Consider the following 21,368-nt stretch of genomic DNA (forward strand, 5'->3'; position numbering starts at 1 on the left):
CAATGTCAAACATTTGACACAGACGGAAAACATATTCCGAAAATGCCCTTTTTCATATTTGACAAATAAAGTGCCAACCCTGAAGCCTAGCGGACACCATGACGTCACCGTTGGATCAGTGAACTAAAAACAATCACCCTCGCTCCTCTCCTCTTTGCTCCCCGACCGACCGCACCGTCTCCTCTGTGGCGTATACAAACACTTTAAGCAGGCTCTCTCAGTTGACAGACTCCAGCCAGCTAAGAGCTGCATTTTTAACTGTGTCTCCGTCAGCCATTCTAGCGCAGAGGGACACCGCCGCTCATTTACAGGAACAGCCGGTAGAGACGGAGAAGAAGAAGAAGCAGCTTTGTAGCTAGTATATATTTTGTCCAATAACAGGAAGAAAAAGCATGTCTGCTCAGCCCGGTGAAGAGCTAGGCTCAGATGGGAGGTGGTTTGGAGATGACTATGAGAGGAATGGCCTCTTTGGAAACACACCGACCCAGTTCGACGACCTACGTGACGAATTCAAGCCGAGAGGCGGCGAGGTGGCGGGCGACCTGGATCAACAATTTCATCCTTTCCACCAGGACGACGGGAAAAGGCCTCCCGTTGCTATGGAAACTGCCTCTACAGGTAAAGCAAACTGTTATTGTCGTTAAGTATCAATACTAAGTGACTAATAGTAGCCTATTTCAGCCCCGTTATGTTTAATTTCGCAAGCTTTTAGCTAACAAAACCCCGGTATATAGGGTGTAAATAGACATGCAACCGAGTCCATTTGTCACAGACCGAGCGTTACGACAGAAGGCCTGTCTATCGGCCGAGTTAAAACTTCTGGGCTTGAAAACACAAAAGATACAAGCGACATAGATAGGGTGATTGTTGTGAAGCAGTTGTCACGGCAGTGATGGTGAAGGGAATGATATAGGACGTCTTCAAAACTATTCAGATAGCCATGAGACCTAATGAATTGTTCCTGTTTCCCCCAATAGTACACACAGTTCTCTGGTTGGTGAGAGTATGTAGGGAGGATTCAGATGGGATGCAACATGCATTAACAAATAGCCTGTTGAACTTTAAGGCCTATGGATGTTCACTGTGTACCAGCTCCCACATGTAGGCCTGTATAATAATAGACTTGCATTCTTGATAGTGTTGGGGTAGAGGGATGATACATATAAAAAGCATCCTAGCTGTATTAACAAGTTACCTGCATGGTGACAGGATTCATACATTCCTGTTTTGTTATTGTTGATGGTATACCTATATTATTGGATGCTGAAGGTAGTGTATTTTGTGGAAACATCATGCAGACCTAAGTCCGTCACTCTCCTCACAGCTTGGCTAATGTTGCTATTTTTAATCCTGAAGGAACAGGACTCACTATTTGCTTGGCTCGCAAAACTAGAGCCCTGTACTTTCATTCACGAATTCACTGAAAAATTCATGAGGTGATGTTTAAAAAAAAAGAAAAGCTGCCTAGTTTCCTCTTTTTGCTGCTCAGACGTTCTCATGTATCTGGCTAGTGCTGGTCCGCAAAAGAAAAAAAATACATGTTTTTTTTTTTATAAATCTGTTAAGTACAAGAGCATTTTTGAATGCATGATTTAGACTTTAATCCTTTGAAAGGCATTGCAAACATAACTTTGAAAAGCTAAATGCTATCCACTTCAAGCACAATGTGTTCAATACAGTATGTGAGCAAATGAACTGCTTAGTCAATGCTTTGCCATGCTTTCTAGAAAAGAAAATAATGCACATGCTCTACTTTTACAACAGTGTACCAGACAAGGTCCAGCTTGTGTAGGTACAAACACAGAATATGTTTTGATTTACACAAATGGAAAGAAAAGCTGTCTTGTATTAGTCGGACTCCAGCTGAACTGTCTCCATACCAGTGAAATAATTTCCTGTGTCACTTGAGTTCTTGGTGAGAACAGTGCAGATCTCATCACATCTAGCAGGGCAGACAGTTCCTCTACCAGACATGTGAGATTCTGATCTTTGTCAAAGACACTCACTCCCTCTATAACAAACTATCCTTCTCTGCTGTGCTTCCATCTAGATAATCGCATAATACTATTTTAAGTTTAAGAAACGTAAATAAATATATCTATTTTCACTGAAGGCAGTAAAAAGTGCTAACTGTGAAATAGTATCCCTTCGAGATGTCTAGAATTGCATCTCTACGTAATTGACCCATGCCTGTCCTGAATCATGTTCACAACAGTAATCTACCCGCAGGACGCGGATCATGCTGATTTCTGCTGTATTCAATTACCACAGGACAGAACCTTAGCCTTGGACATCACAGTGCAATGGACTCACAGTTTCCAATCCTGTGAAGGTTTTAAGAGGCATTCAAAATACAGTTGTGGCAGATATTGCTGCATCATGATGAGGTCTAAGTGTATTGTTAACATCCCTTATTCTTATTGCCTCCCCTGCTGTCTGGCATAGAAGAAAACAACTAAGTGGATATTATGAAAACAGTGAAACCTCATTTTAAAATTCCTTTTTCTTTCTCCAGCAAGGTTTTCCAGTCCATTGTCACTGTCACTTCATCACTTCCTGTTCCTGACAGGGCAACAGTCATAATAAACCTACTCCCGTAATCCAGTGCCTGAAAGGTGTCCTGGACTTCGCATTTTCAGCGTATCATCATCGACAAGGATGAGACAGCATATGTCTGGCTGGGCCTTTTCCATATCTGTCAGATAGAGAAAGCACTTAGTGGACTCCGCTGGACTGCCTAAACCAGCGCTGTGCATTTCGGCCTTTAGCTTCTTTTCCCAGGGGGCCAAGCAGTGCTAGGTCTTTTCAGACTAGATGATAAAGATGCAAGATAATACAGGGATAGAGGAGGAGGGGTGGGGGGGGGCAGCCTAATGGAAAGAGAGGCGAGGCAATGATAAATGGATGGACTCTAAGGGAAAAAACAGGAAATGCAAAGAACCGTCTTTAATAAATCTTTGATCACGTATGATCTGCCTCTGACAAACGCTCTGTGATGTCAGCTCCCAGGTGTGAGTCAGTGTCTCTGCATGTAAGCTATTTAAATGTGTTGTCCAGCACCTTACATAATTAAATAAGGCTTAAAGGTTGTACAGCGTGTCTGCTTTCCAGAATGATTTAGAGAGCTCATCCCATGTGTTACCTGCCAGGTTTCCAATCTCTTTTATCTTCATCTGTCTCCAGAAGCAATTAGCTAATGCTGTGTTCTAAAAGGACGGATAAAGGAATGACAGACCAGGCCCAAAACGCTCCACTGCAGGGGACACTAAAGCATTAGTGCTTTCATTATATCAATAAATCATACATTATGATGTCTTTTGATCCCCTGTGTTTACCCTGAAAACAATTCAAAGCCGGTATGTGAAATATGAGGCTATGTTTACGATCGTACTGCCCCAGTCCAGATGTCTAGCCTGTGCCCGGAGTAATTCCTGAGAGGAGTATTGCAAAACTGCTCACGGGATTAGACCCCCCATCAGCGTCGATGCTTTTAAAAAGGGTAGTCCATTTATCTTTTGTGTGTTTTATATTGAAGCCTGTGTATCGTGCCTTCCTGTGTCGTTACTCTTTAATGCCAAATTCTGTCTGCATCTAGAAAGTAAAATGCCGATCCAAAGTCACACTGAATTGACAGCTTTTACTCCAAGCAGACAGCATGCGGACAGTCTGGATCCTCCCACATCCTCTCCATTCATCCTTAAAGCTCTATCCAAGCAAGGGAAATACGATCAATACAGTGAAAGACAGGTACTGTACGTACCAACGCTTCAGTGTCTGAATGGGGGCAGATTAGCTTTAATTTAAACTGCCTGCACATTGATTTGTCTTCAGCAAAAGCTGCTGGAACAACATTTGTCCTGTGTGGCCTTAAAATGATTTTTTAGGAGTAGTGGATACAGTGACGTTGCTTACAGTAATTGTAGGTCCTCATTGTCTTGGATCAATGCAGCTCAGGGCTGTTGAATCCCTCACCACAGCTGTTCTCCTATCGACCCCTGCTTGTAGTTTTGTTGCACCTCCTCTCTTAGTATAGACTGTTTTTGTGCTCTCCATTATCTTCTTCTTTAAAGAGGGATAGTAAGTGATTAGTATTCATGCATGCCAAGGATATTCTAATCAATACATTACAAACATAAACGTAATAACCAAAGCTTTTAAAGCTGGAGACCATCGCCCGTTCGAAGTGGTGTTTCAGGCAAACTAAGTAAGGGAATTGATATAGGAATCTTATATTATGCAACTCTTACAGAACACAATATGGACTTCAAAGTACTTTCAAACCACATATTTATAGGAACATGTCGGAATGAATTGTAACAAATGGGGCACCCCATGTATCAAGGGTGAGTCCTTACCGCAGCGGCTCAGGTTTGATTCCATTCTGTGCCTTTTGCATGTCATCCCGTCTCTCTTTCTCCCCTGCCTGACCTGTCTCTCTCCAGACTGTCACTGTCCAATAAAACAAAAATGCCCAAAAAATGTCTACAAAAAATAACAGGAGAATGAAAATGTTTACTTTTGGTCAAGCCTGTATTCTGTGCTAATACTGGGTGTTTGTGTTTTCTTTTCTCCCCTGGAAGGCTTCCTCCAAGGTATATTTACGCCTTATTGAAACGTCAATGTACATTATCTACAAAACCATTTCTGTTATTACCATTCCGAACACAGTACGGCACAGTTTCCAATAAACAGGGCAATGTATACCTAAAATAATAATGCTGAGCATATGAATTACCATTAAAGAAACAGACGGCTTTGAAAGAAGAGCACAGTAGGCGTGTTGATGGATTGATTTCCACAAGGTCATGGAGAGAAAGAGAACTCCTGAAAGATAACACCACAGTGGAGAGGGTCAGGGACAGAGGGGATGAATCGTTACAGAGCAGTACATTAACAGATGTTTCAAAGTTAAGTTGAGCTTGTGATGAAATGAATGACGGACCAAAACAGTTCCTTGAGAAGTCCGCAGCTACCCACTCAATGGAAATTAGCCTTGGGGTTTTATTGTGTTATCCCAACTGTTCCTTCAATGTAAGCACTCTGGCTGTGCTGGTTCTTATTTTAATTGGGCAAACTAAATATGTTCTCTGTCCTTGCACTTGACTCCTCCTGACTCTCAAATGAGAGGATACACTGCTGTTATTGGCCAAATATAACTATTTTTGGGATATTTGGACAAGGAAAACATTAGCAGACATCAAGTTTGTATGTGTCTAGTTTTGATGGCCATGTTATAAAGACTAAAGGATTATGGTTGAGTTGAAACAATCATGGATAAATTAAACAACAATGAGAATAAACCCTATCGAGACTACCATGCACTGCTGTTTGAGCACATTTTCTTTAACATCCCTTTCTGTTCATATTGGTTTATTCATTTTATTCCACATTGCATAACTGCAGTGGATCAGTGAGGGTCTTCAAGGGAGTAAACCCTGCCGCACACTGAGCCCCACATGCAGCTCAGTAAACCCTTCATTCCAAAGTGCTAATGTATTCATTTTGTAACCCTGGCTCTTTTGCTATTGTCTTTGCTCACATGTTTCTGTCTGTAGCCTGATAATTAGGAGCCTATGCCTTGGCGTAGAACAGATTGTCAGGCTGCATTAGTTTTGGGGCTGCACAGAGGACAACAAAAGGACTGCCCCTTCGCAGCACATCCACCAGGACTTATTTATTCAACTGCACCATCCTTTCAGTGACATGATTATGTTTTGTGGCTACAGTGTGAGTTGAGAATTCCTCTGTTGTCATGTCCAATCCCATCTGAGTGCAGCAGACCATTTGTTTCAGCCTTCTGGGTATTTTCATAGAGTCTGGGTGCCATAGGCCATATCAGCAGATTCAAAACACCCTCAATCTCTGCACACCAACTTCAGCGAGTAGCTGCCCAGAACGGCTGCCCTCGAGCCCCGGCCTCTTTATGTTACAGATGCCTTACGCAACCGCTGCTGACTTTATCTGTTGGTACGTTGAATAGGTTGATATAAAGGGAGGGGGTGTGTGGCCTTGCTGGCTATTCACAGCTGTTTGTAGTGGCCTGAGTGCTTCCCACAACAGTTGGTATTTTTGCTTTGAATAAGTGATAGTGAATGTAAGATTATGATGGTGTTACCAGGGTGATGGCTGATGGGACCTATACGATGATAGTACACTAAGAGGATTAACATTGCTTCCAACAGCAGTACATCAAGGGCGTTCGTGTCCCTGAACTGAACTTGGCCCCACAGCTGTCTCCGTCCATATTGCAAACAGCTGGGATGTTAACCTACAAGACATTTAAGTCTATTAGATACAAAATAATCTGAAGCTCAAGAGCCTGCTTTGCTTTTCCTCCATGTCACGTCAGCCCTCCCCTGAATCCCAGCATGGGTGTGTAGTGTTTACGCCATTGTACTGCGGTATGATGTATTGTTAATGACTGGCAGCAGCAGAAGGAAGGACAGCAGAAGGAAAGGGTGGTGGGGCTTTTTAGAGGAAGTGAAGGAAGGGAAGGGACGTCCTGACCTGTTGGGTCTTCTGTCAGTCAGTCCGCATCCTCCAGAGCTAACCCTGAGGCTGATTTATTTTTATTTTTTTTTAAATCGTCCCCCCCATCCAGCCCAGCAGCTGGACTCAGCCTATAAATAGCACCACCGCTGTCCTGAGAAAGAAGGACTAGAGAGCAGGAGGAGGAGCTCCGTACGTGTTAGTATAAACTCTGACTTGTACACAGCACAACAAAAACGTAAGCATCAGATGGGTGGTGCTGTACTTCATAGTTTGTGTTTATTATTGTGTACTTATGTATAAACATGAGACAGTGTGTATTTGTTAGTGGAGTTGAATTACTTCAAGACATGAAGCCAAACATCTGAATACTTGACCTCGACTTATTTAGAACAACATTCCTATCAAGTCCGCCTCTTCCTGTTTTGCAAGTCATATGTAATCTGAGCATCCTTTACGCCTCCCTGCAGAACTGTAACAAATTATTCAGTGAGAGGTTGAGCGATATTTTACAGCAGAGCACTTCAGAGCTAACAACTGCCGGTTTTGAATCCTTACTTCAGGTTTAAACACAATTAGCACTATTGTTGCATCACAGTAATTGTATTTATTAGAGTGTTGCATACTGTATTCAGCCAGCTGTGTTTTAATTCATCATAGAAGAGATGTGTCCACATAGAGTAGCCTAAGCCATTTACACTTTAAAGAGGCTAGCCTGCACATGCAGTAGTTTGTTAATATAGTATGTGTCTGTTTGTCTTTGTTACACTCATTTGTCTGGGGAGATGCAGGGCAAGGGAACACAGAGCAGAGATGAGACTACAGAAAACTCTTTGCCTGCAGGACTTAGAACAGACTCTGGTTGTGGCACTGTTTTTTTTGGGGTCTGAACAATCCCCCTTTGTCCCACACTGGGTACAAGAACCCTCTGTTACTGCTGCCTCACTGATCTTCACAGATCCCCCCCCCACAGCCCCTCTCCCTGGCAGCAGTGTATGTGAAGCATAGACTTCTTCGACTGGATGATTTCATTTGATCGTGTAAGTGTTGTTCTTCCTTATCAGTTCCCTGTGTGTAACCTCACTGATTTGATATGTTCCTGTTGTTCTCTGTAGATGACCCCATGACTGGCCTGTTCAGGAAGCCTATGAATGATGACGGTGATGTCTACACTTCCCTGACGTCAAATCAGAGTCGAGAAGCCTCCTACCTGTCTGATGACCTAAAGCCCACCAAGCCCTCCCCCGGCTCCTCTGACCTGGACCCCTTCTCCAGCGACAACTACAGCTTCAGCTCCAACACCAAGATGACCTCCAGCCTGGCTGATGACATGCCGAAGTCTATGTTCGGCTCTGATAATACGGAGTCCTACAACTACATGGACATCACCCACGGAGATGAACGCCGCGACCAGCAAAGCCTGGTGGACACGGGCTCATCTGGTCGCGACTCATTGGTCAGCTACATGGATAAAAACCTTGGAAGAGATGAAGATGACGAGGAAGAAGAGGAGAACCTAGGGTCAGCACTGGGCTCCCAGTCTTTCCCCTACGTCGAGGAGCCATCTGATGAGGAGCTGTCAGACTACCGCTCCTACCGAAACCTTGGTGGCACTCCGCAGACGGCCAGCCCGGTGAAGATCACGCTGACCGAGTCCCAGTCCCCAACCGCCAAGGCAGAGCCGCAGCAGAAAGCCCCCCCGGTCAGCGCGTCTGAGCGTGAAAACGTCCTCAGTGTGGGCTTACAGGGGGTTCCCACTGTGACGCTGTCTGAGCCCGAGGATGACAGCCCTGCTTCCACTCCCAACACCTCACCAACACGTAGGCACAGCATACACACAAACACCTGTCACATAGAAGTTGGTGAGGTAGATAAAGTACCCCATAATTGTTTATGTAATTTAAGTTTGCAGTACTAGTTTAAATAATAATAATTATTGGTCTATGGAAAATCAATTAGGAAGCTGTTTATGGATAGAGTAATCAGATTCAAATGCATGTGTTTGTCTAATTAAGTGAATTAAAAACCTTATAAATCAAGAAACTATTTCATTTAGATTAAATTGATGACATTTTTAAGATGAATAGAATCAGTTCTACTTTACAACTTTTCTCAAATGGTCTAAGTAGCCAAATAGTAGCAAAAGTAGCGTCATACATTCGGCAAACAAAGTGTTGGCCGTTATACAACAACTATTTAAAGTTATTATTATTGGTCATCATAAGCTAACTTTGTGAGGTTGGAACAGGAACACTGAATTGAGAAAAGTAAACATTTGATTTGTGATAGGAAGATTGTGTTATTTCTTCTTAAAAGTTACATAGAATTGTATGCATATGTCTGAATGTGTAATGTGAATGAAGATCTGAAAGTCCCCTCTGCATTTCCTTTTTGAACAGAGAAAGATTTTCCTTCCCATGACATGACTGCTTCCAAAAACAGCCCCAGCACTAAGGCCGGCAGCAGGGAGCACGATGGCAGCAGCGCAGAGTCTGGAGACTCAGAGATAGAGCTGGTGTCTGAGGAGCCTCCAAAGGCCGCTAGCAACCCATTTTCCCAGCCGCCTAAAAGCAAGGGCCCTGTCAGCCAGCCTAACAACCCCTTCGACAATCCCCCGGTCGCTAAGGGTGCTTTCGGCCAAGCAGGCAACCACGCTCCACCCACTAGCTACAGCATTCTGAGGGAGGAGAGAGAGGCAGAGCTCGACAGTGATCTGTTCATTGAGTCTGCGTCCGAAGAGAGCCCGAAGAGAGAGCAGGGCTTCAGTGGCCCCAAACAGGGAGCCAGCCCCCCCTCCCCCCTGGTGCCACGTGCCGCCTCTCCCCGCAGTCCGGCTGAGGCTGTAGCTGCCGAGCCACTGATCCCTGAAAAAGTGAAGACCCCAGTGAAAACAGAGGAGGATCGCCCCAGCAAGCCCAAGCCACCCACTGCTGCCGTGCCCCCAGAGGTGAGAACAGAGAAGCCCCCCCAGGACGACATGCACAGCGACCAGGGCAAAGGAGACCTGGGGAAGCCCGCCGCCTCACCCCCCCTGCAGGGCTTCAATAAACAAAAAGGTCAGTCGGAATTATCTTGATTTTCTAAAACACTTTTCACATATTGGTAATGCTTCTAAGTTGAAGAAAACGGATTTTACAAAATGTGTCTGTAATCTTTTCATTGTTGCAGTGGTTTCACCTTGGCTTAAAATCTCCAGTAGGCTATTGGCTTTCCAGAAATAGTGCTGTGGAACAGGTAGCGTTGCGTATGCTGATGTGCCTTCATGCTCAAATGGAACAGCAATCGCATGGAATTTAAACCTTACCCATTATATAAGGGGCTAAAAACAGTTTGAAAGCATATTTTCGAATCAAATTACTGACGCTGGTAGTGTTTGTTTACCTCCCGGTAGCTACCTGCATGGTGTGTATTGACCTTGTTTTGTTGACAGGGCTGAGAAGGTAAACAGCATTGCTCAGAGAGATGGGATGTTCCGGGGTTTCTGCTCCTGGGTGGGTGGGAACTGAATGTTGTACTTTCCTGAAGTCTGCTTCCACCTGGTGGTACATTTGAGAGAGAAATAAGCAGGGTGAGGATGCATTGAATCACATTTATCACAATGCATGACGACTGAAGCTCAACTGCCGACATATCTAACCCTTCAACATTATTCTGTGTTTTCATAAAAAAAACTCAAAGCATGATTAATCAAATTGCATATGTTGGAAAAAAACTGCGTTCTGCATCTTGACAGGTTCCTTACATAACACGTGGTCAGACAGGCTAGTCGTAGTCAGCTAGTCTATGCTGTGCACATTTTCATATTTTGACTAGTACTGTCTGTTGTCTCTGCCCTCTTAGACAGAGGGTTTACATAATACTATGATTTCAAAACTGGGGCGCACTCCTACTGAGGGGCTGCGGGGGCTTCTCTTGCATTTGACTTTGTTTTCGAGCTGAGAACATCTTAATGGATGTCGCTTGATTTTGGTTTCCTAAAACTAACATCTACTGATGCACCCTGGTCAAGGAGAATGTGATGATTGATTCAGTTACACATTTAAAATGTAAATGATTTAGAGCTGGTGTGATTACATAGTAAATAAAGAGGCATTCCTTGATTTGTTTACTTGGACTGTGAGAAGCTTCTGGAAACTGTAAAAAGCAGGTCACCTGTATTTTCTCCACCACTAGATGGCGCACTGTGCCTTTGTTATGGATGCTACGTTGAAGACCATCCAATATTGTTTTTATCAGTCCGAGCTCTTCCATGCCAGTTGCCATAGCAACAGTGATGGGAGAGCGTGTTCAGTCTGGTTCAGGGAAATCTTTTTTTCTGTTGTTCATTTTGGTTGCTTTTGGCATTGAAGTCTGTCATGGCCGCAGTGAGCAGAAGGTGTGAGGTGTGGCTGTCTGCCGGGGGCTGAGGGTGGGGGGGCTAGAGGACAGGATTATTGGCTTTGATTGGATTGAAAAATGACGTAAACTATAAAGGAATCGTTCTGCTCAGTGCTGACAAAACAGTGATTGTGCTGATTTTTTTTGTATTTCTTTTTTTAAGCATCCTACACTGCCCGGTCTTTTTACAGATCAGTTTGAATAAAAAAACAGAACATCATAAATCACCAACACACCCTGAGAGTACTAAACCATGAACATTGTGCTGTAATGCACGGGGTCTCGATATGAATAATTAAAGTACAAGCACTTTGTCTCTTCAATTAACAGTGAGTCATAGTGGAAACAGCTATTTCTATCTTTGGCTACAACCTTAAACAGTATCCTGTGCAAAAACAAAGAACAACAAAGCTGGAAGTGTTCCATATCTTTCCTTAGCAACATGGCCGCAAGTCTGGCTATTTCCAACTGTGAAACATGACATTGGATTATTAAAACGGTTCTTTTTAAGTTGTACAGAATGCGCTAACATGCCATATTCAAAGCCTATTTCCTTAATTGCAACATTAATAAATAAGGATCTATTATGAAAAAACCTAACAAGCTATTAGGGAAGCCACAGCGGCATGCTTGAAGGTATATGACAAGCGTATGTGGGGTAACCCTCCCACTGCTTGTACCCCGCTATCACCAGTCTGTTAGAGCTTTTATTGTGAAAGCTACTTTGCCTTCCCTTTAAAGAACAAGAGCTTAGACTCCGACCATCACCACCCACCCTCTCACCCCCTGAGGCTCTTAATCATTGCATGGATGGTTTGCTGCAGCAGTGACTGTGGTGTGGTGTTTACAATTTGAACCCCCTCCCCCAGCACGCACGCACATACACACATACGCACTTTCCCCGCTCCTTCTTTTCTAGCCAACGCTGCTCCACAGCATCAGTCTGTGAGCTCCGCGAGCCGGCTGCACCTTGGAAACCTTTCCTCCCTCCCTCCCTTCCTCCCTCTGTCATCTCAGCCTATCTCCAGCATCCTTTTTTTTGCGACCATTCATGCCTTTCTGGGATGAGTGAGTGAGTCGGTGCTACTGAAGAGGGAGACAAAGAAGAACACGGAGACCATATAGAGAGAGAAAAAGAGAACGGGGACATAACTGATCACCAGCATGCAGGCCACTGCAGACGTAACGAAGAAGGAGAGCGCCTGGAGCGGCTGGAAGGGCCAGGGTACTGATGTGTTTACTGTGATTTACCCATGAGTCCGTCTGTGTTTGTGAGAGATCTCTGCATGTGGGTTAAATATTCATGACACTGTAGCAGTGTATTCTTGAACGCGTGTGTGTGTGCTTTGCATGTGTACATCATGTCATCTAAATGTGTATTTGGAAATGTAACATCAGGGTTATTATGCACCTCCTATTATGCACCTATGATGACAAATTATTTTTTATTGCTGGATGTGTGTGAGACAATAAAAAAAAGAAAAGAAGGGTGGGGCGAGAGACGCTGGTGGGTGTTTTGGAAAATAAGTGCATACCCACCAGTGTGCTTAGAACCATCTGTTTTGGGTGCATGTTAATATGGATGCCAGCGTTGTGCTGTGGACTAAGGCGTGTCATTGTCATCGCCCTCCCGGGCTCTGCACCCGCGCAGGGGAGTTGTTTTTTTATGGCGTATGCTCTGTTTTTGTGTAGCGAGGCAGTCGGGGTATCAGGACGGCAGTGACAGATTGTCTCCATGGTAACCAGGGCACACCCATCCTGATTACATCAGCCCTATCTCCTCGGCTGCCATGGCACCTTGCAGAGTGGGCCGGAGGAGAGCATCCTCCGTGTGTTTCCGTAGCATGGAGGGCTCGTAGAGGGGCCCTCGCAGAAAATGGCATCCTTTCCGCCACACAGGCCGTGGTTTATTATCTGCCATCTTTTTAGGTTTAGCTCAGCAGTACAAATGCAACACATTGGTCCGCTTATTGTCTCAACACAGGCCGCAACAGTCACTGATCGTGGATGTGCAGCTCTGTAAAAATAACCTTTCTGACAAACCTCCATTTGTCATTATTCTACTGAGTCATGCATTTTCCATTTGAGTTGTCCGAGACTGGGTAACATGTTCCCATCTGATGGGATCCGTACACAACATACAGACGCATCAAATCAAGCTGAGTCAGTAGGCACAGCAAAGGATAAGAATTGATTTATTTGCTGCAGTAGAATGTTGCTTGAAGCTGAAGGCATTTTTATGTTTAGTCATTCTCATTGCACATGCACAGTACTGACTCACTGCCAACAAGCTAGCAGCTTCTCTCCTCAGGCTGAACTCATGCTACACAATCCACCACAAAAAAGTGGTTCTGTATTATCTAAGTAACACAATGGGATTTTCTGGACCATGATATTATCATTATTTTCTTAAAAATATTTCTTAAACGATGATGCAGACAAGTTTAAAATGTAGAAAAATTAAACGGGACTCAAGATGACACAGCAGTTCGGTTTCTGATGCCAAACCCGGACTGTGTGTGTCTCCTAATCAAGTGGCTACCTTTATCAAATACATATATATATTCTTTAATATATGGAATAATGTGTCACAAAGCGACATATATTCTTCATCAAGATGAAGAATATATGTTTTACTTTATAAAAAAAATAAAGCAGCTACAGAACCAGTTTAACCATATTATATGTTTTAGTTTCGTTAAGTACTTATTTACTGGTGTCTTCAACTTTGTGTTTTGAGGAAGACTGAATTTAAATTTGACGGCCGTTCAAAAACAAAGTTTGATTGTTATCTGGCCTAGTGCAGGACTTACTCACTGTTTGTGTTGTTTAAATGTATTCAAATACGTTTCATGATATAGAGAGGTCTGAGAGAAGAATCAAACCTTGAAATCCACTCAGGGTAATGCTTAACATTTTTCAGAGTTTCTGTTAACTGTCCCCTTTGGTTGATTTCTGTTGGACAAGCTCTCTTTGCTGAGTTATCTCTGTCTACATTAGCTCTGGCAGATGTCTATGCAACAAATCAGAAATTCCTACAATAACAAAATCATACTAACAAAACAGACGGAAACATAATCGTCACGAGGCCTCCAAATCTAAACGTATCGTCCCCGAGTTACAGTTCCAAGTCTGAGAGCTGAATCTCATCTGTGGACAGCAGAAGGCTTTTTACGTGTTTCACTCTGACGGCTGGTTTGAGGCCACGAGGATGTCTTCAGTGATCTAATGAGGTCAGGCTAAACTAGTTTCACTACAGAAAAGAGGGAGGGGGAATCATATTATTGTCACTGACTCACTGCTGGTTATCATTTGCTCTGGTTTTTACTCGGTGTAGGCCAATGTGTTTAATACCAGAGTCAAATAAAGAAACGGAGCTTGTCATTTGTACTTCCTCTGTACTCTAGTTCAACATCCTAAGATTTAACTGTCACCCATGCAGTTCAGTTGTTGCTACTGTCAAAACTAAATGTTCTATATTTGGAGCATGCGTTAATATGAAGATCATCAATGTTCACGCCAACTGTCATCTAATGTGAACCAGCTGCACTCATTAAAAGGCATTTTTATTCTCATCTTTTACTCTACTGAAATCTGTAAAGATCCGAGGTTGTAATGTGACTCAACCCTTTATAGACACAGTCTTTCATATTTTCTTGACACAGACTTGACAACTAACTGGCTTTGTGTTGAACCTGCCATTGTCCTTTTGTGCTGCACAATAAAGGGAGAGGCTGTGTTCCTGTGTCGGCCTGTAGACACATTATGTGCTGCTGATTCCCCAGACTCGGAGCAAATGAATTTTGCCTTGTTCCCGAAGGGAGGCTCTCTCCCTCTCTCCCTCCCTCCCTCCCTCCACTTGCAGCCCCTCCCCCCCCCCCCTTTCCTGCCTCTCATCATCTCTCAGCGAGCGGTGGAGAGAAAATGGAGCACGGTAACTATGGTAACTGCATCAGGCAGGTGCTCAGCAGTTCCTCGCCACTGAAGCATTTTAATGGAGGAGTAAAATAATGATTACAGTCTGTGCGGGTGATTAGCACACAATGTGACTGTAATTGCCTCGTCTTTAGCTACTGAAGGTCTAAAATGCTAATTAAAAAGGACTTTTTTCATTTTACATTTTGATTCACTGTCTTTTATTTTAGTCGCTGGCTGGCATTCTTTGTCAGCGGGGCTGCGCTTTAAAGCCTGAGCATAAAAAAGCTCAGAGAGAGAGACAGTGTTTGCATGTGTGTGTTAGTGTATGTGTGCAGGATTGCAATGTGATTCTTTGGCAACCGCACCCCATAGACGCCACCCCCCCTCCTCAGTCCCCCTGCGCAGGCCGATGCTGATTTGCTGGTGTGGCTGTGGCCCCTCCTCCCCTGTGCAGGGGGGACTCCCCCTCCACTGCTCTCCTTTTGTCCGTGGATAAAGCAGCTGCCTATTTCCCTGTTCAGCCATGGGAGCCGCAGGTCAGTACATGCTTCTACTGCACTAGATAAAGCTTTCTCAGTCTGCAGCACATCACCTGGCACCAACACCTGACTCTGTAGCAGAGCCGTCTGTTGTCGATGTGTCTGTGTGTTCTTACAGCTGGTGTGTGTGTGTGTGTGTGTGTGTGTGTGTGTGTGTGTGTGTGTGTGTGTGTGTGTGTGTGTGTGTGTGTGTGTGTGTGTGTGTGTGTGTGTGTGTGTGTGTGTGTGTGGTGTGTGTGTGTGTGTGTGTGTGTGTGTGTGTGTGTGTGTGTGTGTGTGTGTGTGTGTGTGTGTGTGTGTGTGTGTGTGTGTGTGTGTGTGTGTGTGTGTGTGTGTGTGTGTGTGTGTGTGTGTGTGTGTGGTGTGTGAGATGGCAGAAACAATGGCATCAGTGGGGAGTGGTGAATGTACAGTAAGGATTTTTGCTTCACCATTTCTGAATGAGTCTTTGATTTGATGGGGGGGCGGAGCAAGGGGTTGATAGGTACTGTAAGTCACTATTGTTTTCTTAAGACAACACGGATCATACGTGTTATTTTACAGTACAGGGAGGATAGTTTATGGGCAGCAGAGATTTTCTTAGTCACACAATGTCTGCTCTTCTGACACCCGGCTTTTAGCCTTTTTGGCATCCATAGATGCCTTTTAGTGGAGAGTAAAGATGGCGGTCATCACTATGCTGCTCACAGCTCCACGGCTAAAATTAGACAGACAGGCGGACAGCTCAGAGAGGAAGAGTATAACCCCAAGAGACCTCAGCTGCGAATCTCTATTCTTCACGAGCACACAAGTTTACATTAACATACCGCCTCTCCTCGCCTCCTTACACTACACAAAGGATTTCCAGGTGTTGGTAAAAACACATGAATGGTTAACTGATAGTGCTGTCATACACACAGAGGTAAAACCAGCAGCCGACAGTTCTCATGGAAACGGGCCCATGTTTCCAGCCGACACAGACGAATGCCAGAGGAGCACCGTGTCGGCTGTAATGGTACACTGGGCTAATCCTCAGTTATCACTTCACTCGCTCATCTCTGTTAGAGGCTTTGAATTACAGGCCCCGCCACCCAGAGAAAAAAGAAGATATTAGAATATAAAGGAAAATGGTGCAGTAAGATGCGCGAGCGCCTGCGGCACGCATGTTGTAGCTTAACTCTTTGTTCCTGTACAAGTGACACGGGATCATTTCACTGCATTACTGAGACACTGCATTGAAGCTTTGTCATCCTTCCTCACTGACCACAGAGCTGCAGGTCACATTGAACCGTTATCTGTAAACTGCTGATAGTGCTTCTATGTCTGAGACTGCCTTCACAGCACTATAGGTCAATCATTAATTCTGCAGTAGTAACCCTGGTGTAATACAGTTTCTTCTTCCCGGTTGCATAGCTGTTTGTATATGTTTGAGACCAGACCAGATGCCGCCGACCATAAGTACACGTCAGACGTAAATAAGAGGTCTTTCTTTTCCGGAGTGTTGCAGCGGAGGGAGGCACCACTTGCTCGACAAGGGAGAGTCAGCTATTATCTTCTTCAGAGGTCGCTCTATATATAGGAGTAAAGTAACTGAACCGACAAATTGTCACTTATCGCCACGTTCACAGCTCGATATAACCGAATGAAAAGCTAGGTTAGGAAGCTGGGTTAAATCAGGATCACGTGACAGCTGTGGATCTCTGAGGACATCAAGTTGTGAAGAGCTTCCAGATATTTGACCCAAATGTGTGGTGTGTAGTGCGCAGAATCCACTTAGGAACAGATACTTCTGTGGATAACCGGGCCTCCTTGTGGCAGGTCAGGTAACGCCTGGTCCTAACCCTGTTTTTCCTTCTTCTGTCCTTCCCTTCCAGCGATTGACCTCCTCTACTGGAGGAATGTGAAGCAGTCGGGGGCCGTGTTCAGCAGCGTGCTCCTGCTCCTCTTCTCCCTGACCCAGTTCAGCATGGTCAGCGTCGGGGCGTACTTGGCCCTGGCAGCGCTCTCTGCCTCCATCAGCTTCAGGATCTACAAGTCTGTGCTGCAGGCTGTGCAGAAGACCGATGAGGGACATCCTTTCAAGTGAGTAGAGTAGGAGATTGTTGGATTTCATGAATGAGTCTATAGATTGTACTCACTGAAAGGTATTTATTCCCAGATCCTACCTGGAGATGGAAATTGCTCTCTCCCAGGACCAGATTAGTAAATATGCTGACAAAATCCTGCTGTACTCCAACACCTGTATGAAGGAGCTCCGCAGGCTGTTCCTCGTACAAGACCTGATCGACTCCTTGAAGGTTTGCCTCAAACTGGCTAGTTTTCAAACTGCATCACAGTGTTACATCAGCTCTGCTACCCTTTATTAATGCGTTTCATGAAACAATCTGGTAGTTTATACGATTAGAAATGCAGTTTACAAAGAATAAATGTGGCATTTCATTTCAGTTTGCTGTTCTGATGTGGCTGCTGACCTACGTGGGCGCTCTCTTCAACGGCCTGACACTGCTCATCCTAGGTGAGGTCACCTCGACACACACAATCATTCGTGTTTTAGACTTTTGTTACGTTTAATAATCTTCAGAGCTATTTTGTATTATACAATATATGTCATTAGTGAGAAGTACAGCATGTCCTTATTACTATGCCAGATCAAATGTACTTCATTGAACGTGTTTACTGCACTGCTGAACGTGCGCGTTATGTTTACTTTTCCAGTTTACATTAGATAAGTGTCAGGGTGTGTGCTGGAGGCCACCTTGCCCCACTGTAGGTCAGAATACTTTAACATTTCTCTCCCCATGCCTCTACAGCTGTGGTCTCCATGTTCACCATGCCTGTGGTCTATGAGAAGCATCAGGTAAGAATTTGAGCTTTATGATAACTGAAGTCAACCCTATTTAACAAAATGTTGTCCTGTATTTACACTCGTCCCTTTCCTTTTGTTTTCAGGCACAGATCGATCAGTATGTGGGATTAATACGGACCCAGGTCAACTCTGTGGTGGGAAAGTGAGTGTTTGCCATTAAGACATTTTCTTCACTTACGATATACAAACACATGTAGCTACAAGGCATAAGAAATCAATCAGAGCACCGTGTACACAAATAAAGTGAGACAAGTAGTCGAATGTACCACTGACTTCCCTTTGTGACTTCACTCGCCTCCCCTCATTGGCCAGCAGATAAGAGTGCCGTTGTAATCGGAAGCTGCCAGGTTTCCAATATTGATTTATGATATTAAAAGTTATTTCATATTTTACAAATTTGGTGCTGCCCTACTTCACTCACTTCATGAATGAACAGTGTCCACTACGAAGTCTGTTTACGATAAATAAAAAAAGGCTACTGATGCTAAAGTTGTCATGGTGGATAAGGTGATCAGTTTAATACAAAAACGGACTGGTTTATTATTTAACAGTGTTAACCAATGAGCTTTTAAAGGGTTAACAGATGCCAAAATGTCTGCCTGTAGTTTTTCAATGTTCCCATTTTTGTCAAACTTGACACCCAGTTCCATGGACTACCATTAAAAAAAAAGTACAAAAGCAGCAGGCAGTATAATAATAAACACCTTGTTAGACATGTGGCATTAATGCTTGTTTTCTTTGTGTAGGATCCAAGCGAAGATCCCCGGGGCCAAGAGGAAGGAGGAGTAGAAGCGTCTGTCTCACCACGAAGCTGACAGTCAGCTCGGAGTCAGGCAGCTCGGTCACTGTTGAAGAGCCTGGTCGTCTAAAAGCATCCACTGGAGAAACCGTCACCCTGTCTATAGCAGTCTTAACACTAACAGTCACACGTACATATCCTGTTTCTAGGTAGACAAGTACACCACTCGAAAACAAAAAAAGAAACTGACTTTTTTTGTGTTGCTTATTATTAAAGTGCATGAAGTCGAGCCTTGGGTAAATAATATTTGATATCTTTTGTGCAGTTTTTAAAATCACGCTACATTTTTGCTTTGCAGTGCCTACCGCAAACTGTATGGTCTGGCACAAAATAAGCTAAATGCCCACAGACGTGCTCTGATGCCAATGTTAAAAACGGCTTCATGTTTCTGAGTTAGCAGACGGGGCTTCTCAGTATATGTCCATATATATAAATAGCAAAAATGATTTCCTTTGGTGTTTCCAAGCACAACATAATTTAACAATATGCGTCTTAGATGTGGTAATCGTAGGGTTTTTGCTTTTGTATAACCATAAGGAACAACTCACATGTTTAAGGTACTGTTGTACAACTACCATGAAGACAAGGAGTATCTGGTGATATTTAGCTTGTTTGAATAACTGTCCAACTTTGTACTATGTTCGACTATACTCTGTAGTTCTTTAGACCCTGGACTCTTTAACTATTTGCACTTACACTATGTATTTAATTATAAGAAAAATAAATGTACCTTGATGTAAAACATCTCCTGGCCACTTTACTGATGAGTTCACATTCATTAGAGGCCTTCAAGGGGGTGAAGATGAGTTTGTGTGTGAAAGTATGGCTAAGTTGGATGTGATAACACTTTGGATGGATAGGAGACATGGAATGAGTTAAAAATACCAGCCAATTAAATCTGGCGCAGACACTAGTTCACCTCGTAGTAGGAGTTTAGTGTGTGTGTATATTTAACTTGACTCTTAGGTCACAATGAGGCTATGTTTGAATGAACACTGATTGACAAGCCTCATCTGTTGCACACAACTCTTTTTAATAGACCTCTGCTGAAGGGTGGTAACAAAGAGCTATACAGGAGCTTTCACATGAATGAGCCCAACATTTCTTATTAGCAGCTTGTCACGTATTTAAACGGGGGATTACAACTCCAACTCAGTGAGGATTGAGGATTTTCCTGTGCAGATGAAAGGCACTCATTTGAACTTAAAAAAAAGATATACTCCTCTGAACATAAATATATACAAATTCCAGGCAACTGTCAAAAGCACAACATAGGAATCAGTTCTGTTTGAACACAAATGGAAGGAGCACAGCGACTATTCAGCTGTTGAGCAGAGTGACAGGATGCAGCTGGAAGAGGACTCCTCTGGTCTTTCCTCCTCCAGGCTCCACGATGTCCATCTTCAGAGCAGGATCCACCTAAAGGTTCAATAAACAAACACGTCAAAAACAGTACGTAAAATCTGCTCACAAAACTGACAAGAAGAGGACAAAAACAATTAGATTCAGGAGCTCTGTCATGTGCCATACCTGGTTCCATTTCTCTGGTTTCTCGAAGAACACTTGAGGGCCTTCTTCTCTTGGAGGCGACTTGGTGAACAGCCTGCATTACATAACATCAACACAGATCAATACGTGCTTTCACATTGATGAACTTCACACTTGATCACTGTGGGTGTCTGTGATTGACCTTATGAGGCGGTCCCGGCAGTCCTCCTGCAGCTGGCTGATCCTATCGGGCCCCAGATGCATGGTGCCATTGGGCCCTTCACAGACGAGGCGGTTCACAGCCACTCGCAAAGCATTTATCTTAAAAAGAAAGAAAAAACCTAAGCAATCAGCAATAAACAAAAGAAAATTCTACATCATGTGGCAGAACATGAAGTACAAAAGTTTGAACAAATATAAATGGGTACTAATCACTTAACCAATGCATAACAAACAAATAGCATTCCACTCAGTCAATACACAGCTGTACCTCAGTGATGTCTTCAACATCAAATTTGACATCGAAGGCGAGTTCGATGTCATGCTCCGCTAGGATGCCCTCCTGTTTCTGACCGTACCAGCCCAAGCCACAGAGGGCGCCGGTGTAGCAGGTCCTCTCTTCATCAGTGCTACCAATAAAAGGGGGGAGGGGGTGTAAACATTGGATTTGGATTATGAGGCCTGCAATAATCAGTCTGTGTCTGACCTACCGTAGCTCCATGATGGGTGTGAAGAGCATGGTGAGGAGCGCAGGCAGTCCGGGGACGTCTGGCATCATGGTGGTTTCTCTCAGTAGAATACGTGTCCCTGCAACAGAGGCACACATTTAAAGCTGCAACAGTTGACATCGACATTTAGAATGAAAAACCTCATACCATAAGATTACATATAAAGCTGATTTGATAAATACATT

At 43.9% G+C, this 21,368-nt stretch overlaps 2 protein-coding genes across 5 annotated transcripts in view; one reads left to right on the forward strand and one right to left on the reverse strand.

Annotated features, from left to right (window-relative positions):
• Positions 1–194: 194 nt before the first annotated feature.
• Positions 195–19,709, forward strand: rtn1a (reticulon 1a). Of its 4 annotated transcripts, XM_034111612.2 has the most exons (9): positions 195–618; positions 7,605–8,309; positions 8,889–9,545; positions 17,177–17,384; positions 17,461–17,599; positions 17,748–17,817; positions 18,113–18,159; positions 18,252–18,310; positions 18,915–19,709. In XM_034111612.2, the coding sequence occupies exons 1-9, from the start codon at positions 393–395 to the stop codon at positions 18,955–18,957; spliced, it is 2,154 nt and encodes a 717-aa protein (XP_033967503.1). In that variant the 5' UTR covers positions 195–392; the 3' UTR covers positions 18,958–19,709. The 4 variants fall into 4 exon arrangements, with proteins under 4 accessions (XP_033967503.1, XP_033967504.1, XP_033967505.1 ...); XM_034111613.2 differs by lacking the exons at positions 195–618; positions 7,605–8,309; positions 8,889–9,545 and adding an exon at positions 11,718–12,091; XM_034111614.2 differs by lacking the exons at positions 195–618; positions 7,605–8,309; positions 8,889–9,545 and adding an exon at positions 15,217–15,320.
• Positions 19,710–19,993: 284 nt separating this feature from the next.
• Positions 19,994–21,368, reverse strand: part of tdrd9 (tudor domain containing 9) — a 49,490-nt gene continuing 48,115 nt past the window's right edge. Inside the window, exons 31-35 of the mRNA XM_034111617.1 lie at positions 21,166–21,262; positions 20,946–21,084; positions 20,658–20,776; positions 20,498–20,570; positions 19,994–20,386 (exon numbers count right to left, since the gene is read on the reverse strand). Of these exons, the coding sequence (XP_033967508.1) occupies positions 20,288–20,386; positions 20,498–20,570; positions 20,658–20,776; positions 20,946–21,084; positions 21,166–21,262 (527 nt within the window). The 3' untranslated portion in view covers positions 19,994–20,287. The remainder of the gene's footprint in view (positions 20,387–20,497; positions 20,571–20,657; positions 20,777–20,945; positions 21,085–21,165; positions 21,263–21,368) is intronic.

The sequence above is a fragment of the Pseudochaenichthys georgianus genome, chromosome 22, assembly GCF_902827115.2.
Source record: "Pseudochaenichthys georgianus chromosome 22, fPseGeo1.2, whole genome shotgun sequence".
NCBI lineage: Eukaryota > Metazoa > Chordata > Actinopteri > Perciformes > Channichthyidae > Pseudochaenichthys > Pseudochaenichthys georgianus.

Excerpts from the sequence above, each read along its gene's own strand:
- rtn1a (XM_034111612.2), top strand. The coding sequence starts at position 393 with ATGTCTGCTCAGCCCGGTGAAGAGCTAGGCTCAGATGGGAGGTGGTTT. Across the intron at positions 17,818-18,112 it reads CCTGACACTGCTCATCCTAG|CTGTGGTCTCCATGTTCACC; the intron begins GTGAGGTCACCT and ends ATGCCTCTACAG. Across the intron at positions 18,160-18,251 it reads TGGTCTATGAGAAGCATCAG|GCACAGATCGATCAGTATGT; the intron begins GTAAGAATTTGA and ends TTTTGTTTTCAG.